Source organism: Rhinopithecus bieti, unplaced genomic scaffold (genome assembly GCF_001698545.2).
Source record: "Rhinopithecus bieti isolate Rb0 unplaced genomic scaffold, ASM169854v2 scaffold_13577, whole genome shotgun sequence".
Taxonomy (NCBI): Eukaryota; Metazoa; Chordata; class Mammalia; order Primates; family Cercopithecidae; genus Rhinopithecus; species Rhinopithecus bieti.
In genome coordinates this window covers 656,039-671,760 of record NW_016807867.1, presented here as the reverse complement: position 1 = coordinate 671,760, position 15,722 = coordinate 656,039, and the positions used below count along the sequence as shown (strand labels likewise).

Below are 15,722 nucleotides of genomic sequence, written 5' to 3'. Positions count from 1 at the left end.
TTATTATTATTATTATTATTATTATTATTATTATTATTATTTTGACATAGAGTCTCACTCTGTTGCCCAGGCTGGAGTGCAGTGATGCGATCTTGGCTCACTGCAACCTCCGTTCCCAGGTTCAAGTGATTCTTCTGCCTCAGCCTCCCAAGTAGCTGAGATTATAGGCACCCGCCACCACGCCTGGCTAATTTTTGTGTTTTTAGTAGAGACAGGGTTTCACCATACCGGCCAGGCTGGTCTTGAATGCCTGACCTCAGGTGATCTGCCTGCCTCAGCCTCCCAAAGTGCTGGGATTACAGGCATGAGCCACCACGCCCAGCCCCCTACACTTTACTATACAGTATCCCACTCTAGTGAATGCTTCTGTACAACATTCCTGAATTTTGGTCTGGAGCTACGTTTGGTTTGGGGGATGTGTTTAGCCACCAGTTTCTGAACATGGTGACTGCTGGTAATAGCTTAGACATTTTGGCCAACAGTCTGACATTTTACCTTGAGTTATTGCTAAACTTTTAGGTCAATACAAAAATACCTTGGACACTTAATTACTCGTTGGGAATGCAAAGTGGTCAGAAGTATATGATTGTAGAATGTCCTGGGCAGAGGAGTCATTTAAAATAGGCTTTAGTTTCTTGTTGAGGTAATGAAAATGTTCTGGAATTAGATAGTGGCGATGGTTGCACAACTCTATGAATATACTAAAAACCACTGAAGTGTACACTTTAAAAGGGTGAATTTTATAGTATGCAAATTATATCTCAATAAGAAAATGTACTGGGGGAATAAAAGGACACCTTTCTCATTTGAAAACCTGTTTGGAGCTTAATTATGCCAGAAGGGATACTTGCATGGATTAATTTTCCTTCAAGTTATATTTTCATAATTTTGAAAAGAATGGACACAGATGTTCACCTTCCCTTCCCTCTCCTGCAGGACGGGGGATGGGTCTGCGGTGGGCAACCCAGGGCATTGTGGAGCCTGTTGGATTCATCGGAGAGAGTCCTGGGACACTGCTCTTGAAGGACTCTTCTCTGCAACTTGGATTTGTTACAGTTTCCTGCTAGCTGAGGTGGTGTCATTGCAGAGGCCAAGGACAGAAAGTCGGGCTTATAAGAAGGGTTTTGCTGGGCCGTGGCACTGCTGAAGTGGCTGTGGACTCCCTTGCTGTAAAGGAGCAGGACTACTCTTATAGGGTGGATCCAGTTCCTGCCAGTTCATTCATTCACTTTCTGATGGGACCCTTGGGTAGTCTAGCCCACTTCAAGGTAGAACAGCACTTTATTCTTTCTCACTTGCTTATTACACTTGCCATCTAGAACATCTGCCACGGGGCCTGAGTGTGTGTTGGGTGAGCTGTCTTCCTGGTTCCCTATTGCCCCAGTTAAGACACAGTCACAGTCAGTCTCCATAGAGACAGTCTACTTGGAAGGATCTGTTCATACTTTCTGACATCTTACAGCAGGGCTCAATTCTTTTTGGTTTCTTCTTACCCTTTTTTTTTTTTTTTTTTTTTTGAGACAGAGTCTCGTGCTCTCTTGCCCAGGCTGTAGTACAGTGGCACGACCTCTGCTCACTGCAACCTCTGCCTCCTGGGTTCAAGTGATTCTCCTGCCTCAGCCTCCCAAGTAGCTAGGATTACAGGTGCCTGCCACCATGCCCAGCTAATTTTGTATTTTTAGGAGAGACGGGGTTTCACCATGTTGGTCAGGCTGGTCTTGAACTCCTGACCTCAAGTGATCCACCCGCCTTGGCCTCCCAAAGTCCTAGGATTACAGGTGTGAGCCTCTGCACCTGGCCCCCTTCTTTTATTACTTGTATCTTAGTTATTTGGTAGTACTTTAAAAACATTTTAAGATTGATATATAATTTACATATATGAAATATACATGTTAAATGTACAGCTCGATCAATTTTGGCAAATCTACATACCTGCATAACTTATCCCCCACCAAGATATAGAACATTTCTATCACTGCAGAAAGCTTCCTCCTGCCCCTTCCTAGTCACTCCCTCTCCACACCATGAAGGCCTCTATGGATCTGATGTCTGTTACCATAGATAAGTTCTGTCTATTCTCAAGCCCTTGTAAATGGAATCATCAGTACTTTTTGTGTCTGGCTCTTACATGCAGCACAGTGTTTAGAGATTCATTCATGTTGTTGTGTATATCATGAGTTTGTTCCTTTTTGTTGCTGGTAGGGTTCCATTGTATGCATATACCACGTTTGTTTATCCATTTACCTGTGGATGCTCACCTGGGCTGTTCCCAGCTTGTGGCTGCTCTGAACATTCTCATACCAGCCTTTTTGTGGACTTATGTTCTCACGTCTCTTGGGTGAACATTTCGGAATAGGATTACTGGGTCTTAGAGTAGATGTATGTTTCACTTTCTAAGAAAGGATGTTTTCCAAAGTGTTTGTACCATTTTCCACTCCCACCCAGTAGTGTGTGGGAGTTCCAGTTGCTCCACATCCTCACCAGCATTTAACGTTGTCAGTCCTATTTTAACTCTTCTAGAGGGTGTGTGAGGGTTTCTGGATGGTGCTTTTGACTGAGCTTCCCTCCTCACTCACGCCTGAGTGATTGAAAAGAGGAGCTCTCTTGCAGGTGCACCTTTGGAGTGTGCTGGCAGCAGTGGTGGGACTCAGGCAGGCATTTCTTCATCCCTCAGCATGGCCCCCCCGACAGAGTTTGCTCTGAGAATCTCAGAACGTTCCTTGAGAAGAGGGCCACCTTTCCCCCCTTGCACTCTCTTAAGTATAGTAGATAAGAGGAAATTTCCCCTCTTAAAGAGTTTACACTTCCTATTTGTGTGGGGCGCCTTAGCTGTGGTGGTCAAGAGAGCTGGAGAGAATTTCAGGGAACGAAAGGAGCAGGGAGACTCAGGAATCTGGCCCAGAAACAACCTTGTTACCTGGTGTGTCTGTGGCTCATGTGTGAGACAGAGTAAGCAGCACTAATTACTGCTTGGAACTGACCTCCTGTTTTCCTGCCAGTTTTGAGGGTAAGAACATGAGAGGAAATTTTCTTCATGCTCAAATATCAATTAGTCTTGAATGTGGTAATATTATGTCACACTTTTCACCATGGCAATTTCATGCTTCGTAATCTTTAGAGAAATGGGCTTCACTTACTCACTCAGAGTCAGTGGAATTTTAACTGCAGAACACAACAGTGAGGGCCTAACTCAGACTCCATTGCATAATGCCACATGTTGCTGTAGCAAAACATGTTTACTCTTTTTTTTTTTTTTTTTTTTTTTTTTTTTTTGAGATGGAATCTTACTCTGTCACCCAGGCTGGAGTGCAATGGCGCAATCTCGGCCCACTGCAAACTCTGCCTCCCAGATTCAAGCAGTTCAACTCTGCTTCAGCCTCCCGAGTGGCTGGGATTACGGGCTCCTGCCACCACGCCTGGCTAATTTTTGTATTTTTAGTAGAGACGGGGTTTCACCATCTTGGCCAGGCTGGTCTTGAACTCCTGACCTTGTGATTCACCTGCCTCAGCCTCCCAAAGTGCTGGGATTACAGGTGTGAGCCACTGTGCCCGGCCATGTTTACAACTCTGTAGCCACTTGATTTGTGCTTAAGCCAGGTAGTTCAGCACTAGATGGTGCAGGAGTGTTGTTTTGAGGCCATTTTTTAGGCTCCTGGATCAAGTTTGCATGTGGCTGGGGCCAGCCAACCACATGCTGCAACCTCTTCCGGGGGTATTTATAGCACAGTCACTAACATTTGCTGTTCCAGGGTTGCCGTGCACCCTCTCCGCTTAGGAGTACTACTTTAGCAAAAGAGAAGGCAGGTGGAAGGCATCAAAGGGGAAAATTTGAGGTCAGCTTGAAACTGAGGACCACAGAGCCAGCTGGAAACTAGAACATTAGCTCTAGGGAAAGCAAGAGGTGATCAGGTCTTTCTGATACTCTTGGTTTGGTAGTGCTTGTTGTGTGCTGGGTGTGTTGTATGGTGCTGACACACAGCGGGTGCGGGGATTAGGAAAATAGCATCCCTACTCTCAAGGACTCACTAATTCTAGGAGGAGGGACAGGTGTGAAGTCAGCTAAGTGGTGTGTGAGAAACCAACGTGTGATGGTTTTAGCGATGGCTCAAAGGCAAGGGTTAGCTATTCTTATTTTGTCTCTCCCATTGTGGGGTCAGTTTTCAGGATTTGGGTGGGGGTTATGATTTCCCGAGGACTGTGTTTTGTTTTGTTTTGTTTTTTCTTTCTTTTCCTCCCTCCCAGTCTTCCTCTGACCACACTTCTGCTCTTTAGACCCCCTCCAAAGCCTGGGCTGGGCTATAAAAGCTGCCACGCGCCATGAGTCCCGTTCACCCTGCTGGAGCGTTTCTGATGAAAGACTGGGTGCTGAGAGGGGCACAGCCTGAGAGGTCTCAGGGTCCTGGGTTTCACTCATCTCCCTCTCCGCCATTCCTCACTATCACACTGGCTGCGCTGCAGTTCCTCTCACACTGAGAGGGAAATTGGGAAAGGGCCAAGAGCACACAGCTGCCAAAGAGACGGAACAAATTCTCCATGGACGTGGACAGACTCTCCCTCCACCTGCCTGAATGGAGGGCTCTGGCCACTCTCTAGGTGTGGGGTCCCCAGGGCACCCTTGCCTATCACTGCTATGGGGAAAGGGACTTCAGAATATATCCATGCTCTTCACACACTAAGTGACACCTGATGCTGTCATTTACAAATTCCCTCTACCAACACAGGTCCCAGTTTGACAGTAGAGGCATTCAGAGGAATTGTGGCTGAAAGAAAACAAGAAGTCTTGTTGGGCTTCATGAAAACCAGATCCCAAGAAATCCCCTCCTCGTAGTTAAATACACACTCACTTGCAGCAACAAAACAGAGACAATAACAGTCATAATTTAAAAAAACCTCCAGAGAAATCCAGCTCAGAACTTTCCTTCCCAATAGACAGTTGGATCATTTGAGATTGTTCGGGTCTCCAAGAAAGCGTAGGAGCCCATCATGTCTTTTGATCTGAAACTCTTGATTAATAGCATAGTGGTGAAGGACATGCTGCTGCCTGTGTGTTCCACTGCACACCTAATATACTAGCAATACTTAGGAGAATCAGCCCTCTCCCCACAAGACCCCAGAACTGAGAGACAGGCTAAGGCCCAGGGGTCTGGAAGACCAGGCTCTCCAAGGGGTTCAGAAATTCCAGATTTGGAAGACTCAAGCTATCTGCTGTGGAAATGCTTAATTCCTTTTCTCCGGACATTTTTGGAAGGATTTCTGCTTTTTTAATCTCCTGACTTTTTGTTTGTGACCAAGTTCAAATTCCAGAGAGGGAAACAGCCAATATGTGTGATTATTTCCTCTTGCACCAAGTGGAACTAAAGGAATGAACTTACTTCACAAGAAATAAATGTACCCTTTGGACCTCAAACTAAAATGAATTTGCACAGTTGGTCTGGCCCCCGTGCTGTTCTTGCGGTCATTAAACATGAAAATGAAAAAAAAAAAAAAAAGTCAGGGCAGTGCATTCATGACCTTTTTTAAGATATGAGGCAGAAAAGAAGAAAAGAGTCTTGAAAAAGATTCTTTTATCCTGCACACTCCCTTGTGCAGGGTTGACTGCCTAGCAGAGAGGAGACAGCCTAAGGTTTGGATTGACTGGAGTTCACATTCTGGCTCCATAGTTTAAGAGTTGTGCAATCTTAGCCATGTTTCTTAACTTCTCTGAGCCTTAGTTTAAATGGGCATGATAGAACCTCACAGAGTTGTTACTAAGATTGAAAGAGATACATACATAAAGATTTTAGCGTTGGGCCCTGCACAAGGCATGCTCTCACTAAATGGGCATTATTATTATCATCATATTGTTATTATCATGATAAGATAATGTCAGTAACAGAATCCCTGGGAATGCTGGAGTGAATTCAAGGCCAGGGGACTGAAAGCATAGGACTGCTAAAGAAGCCCTCCTTGCATTTCCTGGGGCGACGGGGCAGAGGGGCATGTGAGGCCTCATGAGTCACTGTGTCACCATTGCTGTGCCCCTCAGGTGATCTCTTCAGTGTCCTGGACTTCCCATTCCTGTACTTCTACAGATTCCATGGCAGCTGCTGTGCCAGGTAATCTTAAGCTCACTCATTTGTATGCTTTCTGTGCTGTCCGCTGTGTCTTCCTCTCTATGAAGTTCAGGGTCACTGCTGGCACCTGAGTGAGTGGCAGGAGAGAGTGGTGGTGGGTGCAGGTGAGGAAGCAGTCATTATGTCACCAGCAGGCTGTCACTTAGCACCCTTAGATGCTCAGGGCCAGCTTGGGCCCTGCCAGGACCCCTGGCCCATGGACGTGCCTCTGCCAAGACAGTGGTTTTCACACCTGCTCTAGAGTTAGGATTCTCTCACTTTTTTCCCTCTCCACAAGCAAATCTCACATAGAACTCCAATCTATAAAACTGATGAAATGGATCCAGTTCAAGGGAAGATTTGGGTTCAGAATCCCACCTGCTCAGCTTTCCCCTTGGCCTCCTTCTTGCTCCTTAAGGCAACCTCCAAAATAACCTCCACCAAACCCAAAGATTCTGGGAATTAGATTTTGGAAACTGATGGCTAGGAGATATCTAGACAACAAGGTGATCATTAGCGCTTGGTCTTGGGAAGGACTCAGGGATATAGGCCAGTTGGAGGGCTACATCTGAACACACGGAAGTGTATCCTCACCTTCTCCCCATGTCCTGCCATGATCACCACTCTGCTTGACCTCATCATGCCAAGAAGTGGAAAGACTTCTGCGGATAGGCCCAAAGCATGTGTGGCATCCTGATGTGGTAGAAAGACTGACCCGGGTTGAACCCCACAATTGCAGTTGCTAATTGTCTGATCTTTGGGTCTTAAACTTCGTGCCAGGCCCAGTAAATGGTGGTCATTGTGATGATCTACTCAGGTTGACTGTAAATACAATGTCAATAGATCATGAAGAATTGCTATGTAAAAATCAGGCCACCTATTCCCACACATATCAAACAGTGCCTTGTGAAACAGTGGTTCTTTATAATGTTAAAAAGCTGCTATGTGGCTGGTGGGTATGTCCTGCTCCTCTGGTGTGTTTGGGCCAAAAAAAAAGAATCAGTATTACAGAGTTTGTTTCTGCATTTGAACCTTGGAATGATTTATTTATTACCCTCAGAAAAATTTCAGGAAAACACTGACACAATTCACTTTTCTAGTTCCTGTCAGTTGGTTAGGCCTTGCCCGTTAGCTGGGATCACATGGCATGAGTCTTCATGCTGGGCAGGCGGCTGCGGACTTGTTTCCCTTTGAGTCTGGTTATTTGGCAGCATGGGCAAGCAGGGTGTACCGGGGAGGTCAACCATTGTTTGGTTATTTGGAACAGAGTAGCACAGTTCACAGCCCATTGATGTTGGCTTTGTGGGGTGACAATTGGGCTCTATTTCTGCCCCTTTTAATCTGTAACTTTCTCATAATGCAACATGATAAATCAGGGTTTTGTTTTATTCTAAAGATCTGGAAATCTCTATTTGAATTGATGTGACTCTGTTACATTTTACCCATGCTTCTGTACAGAGCTCAGCCTCTTTGAGGAATGCATTGGTTTTCCCTGTGTCATTCAGAGGCTCCACCATATCTCACACTGAGCATTGTCACCTTTAGGAGGTTCTGGGGGAGCTCAGGAGGGGCATGGTAGCCATAGCCCAAAGACCCCATTAACAGGGAGTCTCCTGTTCCCAGATTCCTTCATTTCTGGGAGCCTCCCTCTGCTTTTCAGGTCTGCCTCCCTAGCAAGGGGTAGATGGGCTGAAAGTGCAAGGAGAAAGATAAGAGATCCATGAGTAATGTAAAAATGTGTCACATAGAAGTCAAGTGATGGAAAAGAGCCCCAGATGCTTCCAGAAGCCTGTCATTCACAAACGCATGAGCTTATCCTGGCCCAGAGTCTGCACTGAGAGGACAGGTCAGCATGGAATCATGCCACCCCTGTGGCTAGAGGCATAGAGGAGAGGGAACGACTCAAGGGAAAGGAAGTCTGGGAGGTTGGGCAGGCACCTGTGAAGTTGTTACTTCCCTGGATGCAGAGGTGGGAGCCACCAAGAGGAGCCTGGAGCACTGCTACCTCCCTTTTCAGCCCCACCCTCATGACCACCAGTGCCTGGCACATCTCACTCTGTCTAGCTGGTCGAGAATACATTTCCATGAAGCTTCACGTCTTCCTCAGTTGTCCTGCCTCCAAATGCCAGGAAGAGTTTAGAGCTCGCTTTGCTTTGGCCCTGGCCACGCAGTGGCACTTTTGAAAATAGTTCCAGCACAGGCAACTACATCTGTCCACTGCTGTGCCGGTGCCCTTGCTGGTCCAGAGATCTGAAGAGCCATGGAGACCTGTATTCTAATTGTACCTGTGCCCCAGTTTCATTGTTAATAAAGTGAGACTTTGGGGCTAGGTAATCTTACTGTTCTACAAACCTCTGGTTTCCATTAAGATAGGATGAGGACTGCTATGATTATTTGTACTTTAAGGAAACTGAACCTGAGACAAAAAGGTGGGAAGGGGGATTTGGTTAAGGTAACGAGGGTCAGTAAGCACAGCAAGGAATAGAAATCCAGGTGCTGGGTGTGATTGGGTAGGCCTGCTGCTTACCCACGGGGCCTCTTTGCCTTTTGGGTGTGAGTAACTTGACATCTTAATCCATAACTGTTCAGCCTCCCATGACTGCTGATGCAAATCAGAACAAACTTTGCGAGTCATCAGGACCAAACAGGCTGAAATACACACAGGGGAAACCTAATGCCTATCTTTAGTCCTGCCCCAAGAATGTGGATGTGAACTAGTCTAATCTAATGAAGTGAAGATACACATTTCTGTGACATTTGGCCTTAGGTGTGTTCAATTCAATTCAACCTGCTTCCAATTCAACCTGACGAGCATTTAGTTAATGTATACCGTAACTGAGGCACCATGTTAGGCTCTGTTGAAAATACAAAGAGCAGCCCAAGATTGGGCCTTTCCTGCTCAGAGTTTAGGATCTGCATTGGAGCTGCGCACCAGTGCCTGTAATGAGGTCAGATGGAAGTGTGGCTGTCAAGGGTCGGAGATGCAAATGAAGTACAACTCACGGTACTTGCCTCTCTAGCTTGGAGTTACAACTCCAGTCATATCTCTTATTTCGCAATTTTCAAGTTCAAATAACAGTCACACTGAAACCACTACTTGCACATATTTGCACGAAGTCAACGCTTCTCCCTCTCTGTCTCTCTAACACTCTCTCTCTCTCTCTTTCTCTCTCTCTCTCTCTCTCACCTCTTCCCCAATTGTCCTGCCTTCAAATGCCAGGAAGCGTTTGGAGCTCCCTTCTCCCTTTGCTTTGGCCCTGGCCACACAGGGCACTTTTGAAAATAGTTCCAGCACAGGCAATGTTCCGTACTATTTGAAAATAGTTCCAGCACTATGTCTGTGTCCACTGCTGTGCCCTTGCCCTTGTCGGTCCAGACTTCTGAATAGCCCCAAGATGCTGCCCCTTCCTCGGGTTCCCATGAGTGGGGATCTTTCCATTCACACACATGTGTAGGCATCATTTCCAAAGCATACTTCCTATGGCAGGACAACCTGATTTGGGGGGCTTCTGGCCTCATCCATATGTGTCACTGAAGCCAGCCTTCCCCTTCAGAGTCTTATGAGCCTGGAGGCCAGTTCAGACTCTCTCTTCTCATATGGTGAGTTTCCCTTTGGAAGTCTTTTCGGGCCAGTTTGTCTTGCTTGAAAAAAAAGTTAAGCACCTTGCCAAGCACCAAAACTCCAGAAGTTCTATGGGAAGGAACAGGAGGTGTCGTCCTCCACCTTTATTTTTCTTTCATGATTTAGCCAGAGACCTCTGAAATTTCTTTGCACCATTCCTGTCATCAACAAAATCCTCCCTTTTAGAAAACAGAGCTTAATGACTTTAAAAATTTTTTTATTTTCATCCAGAGATCACAGATCTAGAAAACACACATGAGGTAGAGGTTGCATAACAATTTGAAATTGACTGGTAAAATGTAACAGAAACTAGTCAGCCATTGGCTAAGGGAAGACAAGCCTCACTAACAAAAGAATCTTTTCTCCTTCCAGTGGATTTTTGGGATTCTTTCTCATGTTCAGTACAGTGAAGCTAAAAAGCCATCTGGCCCCAGCGCAGTGTGCAGCTTGGATTTTCTTTGCTAAGGTAAGAGACAAGAGGGGCGGGAAATTCTCAAGCGCCTTTGTATCCAGAGATCTCAGCGCCTGGGTAATGTGAAGTTGTTTGAGCTTCATGAGACCACTTCTAGGCACTGTCCCTGAGCCTGATCCTTCCTTCATTCAGGTAATGATTTCTGAGGCCTACTCATTTTATCAACGTGGCATATTTCATCTTTCTCACAGTCCTGGAAGGCAATCATGGATAGGCACCTTCTTTCCTTCCTGGAGGCTGTGCAGGTGTCCAGAGCTCAAGTGGCAACACTCAGTTGATCCAAGGTGATAGAGAAAGGAAGATAGACGAATGGCCAGGTTGGGGCATTTCTATGAAACCTTAGAAAAGGGACTATTCTAAGAACAACCTCTGTGTATCTGAATAACTATGGGCGAAGCATAAGATAAAGTGGTGGGGGAAACCACAAAGAACCAGAAGGAGCAGGGAAGTGGCTGTGGATGCCCAGTCTTAAGTGAAACATGGTGGGGCCAACTTCTTCTATTGGCACGTTTCATTTCCTTAGTGCCTATGAGGGAGGCAAGTTGTAGGGGCCCTAGGTGCTGCTTCCAAGGAGTGAGCCTCCTTAATTAATTAAATTTAATTTAATGAAATCATTATTTAACTTGGGCTTTTAGTCATCTCTGTGTTTTTTGGGTTGATTTTTCTCCAGAAAAAAAACCTCAAACATTTTGCTTTGAAAATAAGATTTTTAATGATATTTTCACCCACATGCATTTTGTTTGTTTCTTTGCTTTTGTTTTGTTTTGTTTTTTGAGACACGGTCTCTCTCTGTTGCCCAGACTGGAGTGCAGTGGCATGATCTCAGCTCACTGCAACCTCTGCCTCCCAGGCTCAAGCGATTCTCTTGACTCAGCCTCCCAAGTAGCTGGGATTACAGGTGCGTGCCACCATGCCCTGCTAATTTTTGTATTTTTAGTAGAGATGGAGTTTGACCATTTTGGCCAGGCTGTTCTCAAACTCCTGACCTCAAATGATCCACCCACCTTAGCCTCCCAAAGTGCTGGGATTACAGGTATGAGCCACCGCACTCAGCCCACATGGCCTATTTTTTAATAGCATTAATAATTCCAATTCTAGCAGAATGTAAAAAGTAGCTGAGATATTGATTTCTGGCATGACAGAGTGAGGAGGTTGATGAAACCTCTTCCCAAAAACAGCTAGAAAGCTGGAAGAAGACTGTCAAAACCATCCATTTCAGCTCCCTAAAATTTGACCAAAGATATACAATAAACTGAGAAGCATTTGTTCATGAAAACTATTAACCTTGGGTAGGAACAGAACGAATCTGTGGTGTTCTTGCCTATCATCACTCCCATTCCCTCCTCCCCAGTGTGATAGTTCAACCAGAGCAGGCTAGGCTGTGAAAACCAGCAGCCTTACCACCACTTCCAAGAGGGGTTCACTCTGTTTGGAGGATTGTCTGTTAAATAGGCCAACTCGGTGGTGCATGAACACAAAAGACCAGTAACTTTACTAATTTGAGTTGATAGTCCTCTTTGGAACAAGCAGTGGACCAGTGGTCTAGTGGGGGACTTAATACATAGTTCTGAGAGATGAGACAGCTATAGTCCTCTTTGGAACAAGCAGTGGACCAGTGGTCTAGTGGGGGACTTAATATGTAGTTCTGAGAGATGAGACAGCTATAGTTCCAACTCTTTGGAACAAGCAGTGGACCAGTGGTCTAGTTGGGGACTTAATAGGTAGTTCTGAGAGATGAGATAGCTATCAGGGGCTTGATTTTTTTTCAATATATATCAGATTGAACTTAGTCTGTATATGAGCAGTAGTGATGGAACAGGCTCACATATTCCTGGCCAGCGGAGCCTGCATACACACACAGAGGAGCTGTGAAAGAGTTAGCAGAAAGTAAAAGCCAGGGCAGATGTGAAAACAACCTGAGGTTTGAATGTGCTCTCCCAGCCTGCACACAGAGTCAGGAGCAGGGGAAAGCGTTTCTGGCCCAAGATGTTGGAGCAAAATTTCTGACTAGTCTTTGCCAGAACACTAAGCTATGCAGATATGAGGATGACCCTTAGATGCCAGAATTAAAAATAAAAACAAGAAAAAAATTTGAGTAAAGACATAAGCAGCTGTAGCTTATATGGGAGACAGATTTCACATTCACAGATTTAGTCCAGGAAAATTACTAAATAAGCAAAACAACAATAACAACAAATCTTGTGGGGAAAGTCAGATTTCAGAGTTGCTACCGTATGTTATGTAAAATATTCAGTATTCAATAAAAACATGAGAGACATTCAGAGAAGCAAAATGTGATCTGTGTGTAGTAAAAAAGTGGTCAGTAAGAACTATCTCTGAGTGTCTGTCCTCAGACGTAGTATTTAGCCTAAAGATACTACAGAACAGCTATTTAAATTTATTCAGAAATCAAAAGGAAACCATGTTTAAAGAATTGAAGCAAAGACTCAGTGAATACAGAATCTCAATAAAGAGATATAAAGTATTTACAGAAAGGAAAAGAAAGAACCAAATGGAAATTCTGGAGATAAAAAATACAATAACTGAACTGAAAGTGCTCTAGAGGGACTCAACAGATTTGACATGGCAGAAGAAAGAATAAGTGAACTGGAAGGTAAAGTAAATGAAATAATTCCATCTAAAAATATAGGGTTTGTTTGTTTGTTTGTTTTTGTTTTGAGACAGAGTCTCGTTCTGTCACCCAGGCTGGAGTGTAGTGGCGCCATCTCAGCTCACTGCAAACCTCCTCTGCCTAGGTTCAAGTGAGTCTCCTGCCTCAGCCTCCCGAGTAGCTGGGACTACAGGCACGTGCCACCACACCCAGCTAATATTTTGTATTTTTAGTAGAGATGGAGTTTCACCATGTTAGCTAGGATGGTCTTGATCTCCTGACCTGGTGATCCACCCGCCTTGGCCTTCCAGAGTGCTGGGATTACAGGCATGAGTCACTGCGCCCGGCCAAAAACAGGTTTGTTTGTTTTTTTAAATTGAAAAAATGTGAACACAGCCTCAGAGACCTGTGAGACGTCAAATACAGCAACCAACATATGTGTAATAAGAATCCCAGAAGAGAAGAGAGGGTTAGAACAATATTTGAAGAAATCAATTTGTTGAAAAATATTCATTTACAAATTCAAGAAGTTCAGTGAGTCCCAAGTAAGATAAACAAAAAGACCTAGACACGTTATGATCAAACTGTTGAAAGACAAAAGAGAAAATCTTGAAAGCAGCAAGAGAGATATTATTCAACATATATGGGGGAACAACAGTGCAATTAGTGGCTAACTTCTCTTCAAAAACAGTGGAGGCCAGAAGGCAGTGGGGTGACACATTCAACATGCTGAAAGAAAAACCTGTCGACCAAGAATTGGATATACAGCAAAACTATTCTTCACATATGAAAGAGAAATAAAACATGAATAAAACTAAGAGATTTGTTGCTAGCAGCCGTATCAGTAATTACATTAAATATGAATAGACTAAATACCTGACAAAAATAGAGATTGTCACATTGGATTTTTTAAAAAACAAAACCCAGCTATTTGCTGTCTATAACAGTTTGACTAAAAGACAAAAGTAGGCCGGGCGCGGTGGCTCAAGCCTGTAATCCCAGCACTTTGGGAGGCCGAGACGGGCGGATCACGAGGTCAGGAGATCGAGACCATCCTGGCTAACACGGTGAAACCCCGTCTCTACTAAAAAATACAAAAAACTAGCCGGGCGAGGTGGCGGGCGCCTGTAGTCCCGGCTACTTGGGAGGCTGAGGCAGGAGAATGGCGTAAACCCAGGAGGCGGGGCTTGCAGTGAGCTGAGATCCGGCCACTGCACTCCAGCCTGGGCGGCAGAGCGAGACTCCGTCTCAAAAAAAAAAAAAAAGACAAAAGTAGGCTGGAAGTAAAAGGATGGAAGAACCACACAGTTACCATAAGAGAGCTGGGTATAGTGGCTGTATTAAAATCAGACAAAATAGACTTTATCACAGGAAATATTACTAGATAAAAAAATAGGGACATTTAATAATGATAAAAGTGTTAATGCACTGGGAAGATATAACAGTTCTAAATATGTATACACCTAAAACAGCACCCCAAGATATGTGAAGCAACAAGTCATAGAAAACAGAAATAGATTTAACAATAGTAATTGGAGATTTCAATACTGCGCTCTCAGCAGTTGATAGAACAACTCAGTAGAAAAGCATGAATATAGAAGTACATAGAAGACTTGAACAACACTGTCAACCAGTTGACATAACTGACATTTATGTGACACTCCACCAACTGATTTCAGAATACACATTCTTCTCAAGTACACATGGAATACTCTCCACAATAGATAGCATGCTGGCTGACAAAACAACTCCCAAGTTTTTTTTTTGTTTGTTTGTTTGTTTTGTTTTGTTTTGTTTTTTGAGACGGAGTCTCGCTTTGTCGCCCAGGCTGGAGTGCAGTGGCGCGATCTCGGCTCACTGCAAGCTCTGCCTCCCGGGTTCACGCCATTCTCCTGCCTCAGCCTCCGAGTAGCTGGAACTACAGGCGCCCGCCACCACGCCTGGCTAATTTTTTGTATTTTTAGTAGAGATGGGGTTTCACCATGTTAGCCAGGATGGTCTCGATCTCCTGACCTCGTGATCCGCCTGCCTCAGCCTCCCAAAGTGCTGGGATTACAGGTGTGAGCCGCCGCGCCCAGCCACAACTCCCAAGTTTTAAAAGATTGAAATCATATAAAGTATGTTCTCTGACCATAGCAGAATTAAATTTGAAATTCACAACAGAAAAAATCTAGGAAAACCCCATTTATTTGTAAATTAAATATACTTCTAAATAGTTTGTGGGTCAAGGAAGAAATTACGATGGATATTAAAAATATTTTGAATCAAATGAAAACAGAAATACAACATGTCAAAATTTATAGATGCAGCTAAAGTAGTGCTTGAAGGGAAATGGGTCTGTAAACGCCTATTTCAGAAATGAATGAATGTCTCAAATCAATAACCTATGCTTCCATCTTAAGAAACTAGAGAAGAAGAAAGGGCAAACTAAACTCAGAGTAAGCAGAAGGAAAGATATAATAAAGTTTAATGTGGACATTAATGAAATAGAAAGCAGAAAAATAATGTATATTTGTTGATTCTTTGAAAACATCAGCAACACTGAAAAACCTCTGGCTAGACTGACCAAGAAAATAAGAGAAAAGAGGCCAGGCATAGTGGCTTATGCCTATAATCCAAGCACTTTGGGAGGCCAAGGCAGGAAGATCACTTCAGCCCAGGAATTCAAGACCAGCCTGGGTAACACAGTGAAGCCCCATCTCTACAGGAAATGTTTTTTAAATGAGGAGCTGAACGTGGTGGCACATACCTGTAGTCCTAGCTATTTGGGAGGCTGAAATGGGAGGATCACTTGGGAGGTCAAGGATGCAGTGAGCTGTGATCATGCCAGTGCACTCCACCCTGGGTGACAGAGTGAGACCCTCTCTCAGAGAGAGAGAGAGAGAGAGAGAGAGAGAGAGAGAGACAGAGAGAGAGAGACAGAGA

The 15,722-nt window shown here is 44.5% G+C and overlaps 1 protein-coding gene across 7 annotated transcripts in view; it reads left to right on the top strand.

Moving 5' to 3' along the window:
• SLC35D4 (solute carrier family 35 member D4) overlaps positions 1 to 15,722 on the top strand; it is a 152,376-nt gene that overhangs the window by 80,519 nt on the left and 56,135 nt on the right. For all 7 annotated transcript variants that reach the window (XR_001887657.1, XM_017883987.1, XM_017883991.1 and 4 more), the window contains 2 exons: positions 6,026 to 6,095; positions 10,087 to 10,180. Coding sequence is in view for 6 of the 7 variants with exons in the window: in XM_017883987.1 (XP_017739476.1) it covers positions 6,026 to 6,095; positions 10,087 to 10,180 (164 nt within the window). In the remaining variant the exon portion in view is untranslated. The remainder of the gene's footprint in view (positions 1 to 6,025; positions 6,096 to 10,086; positions 10,181 to 15,722) is intronic.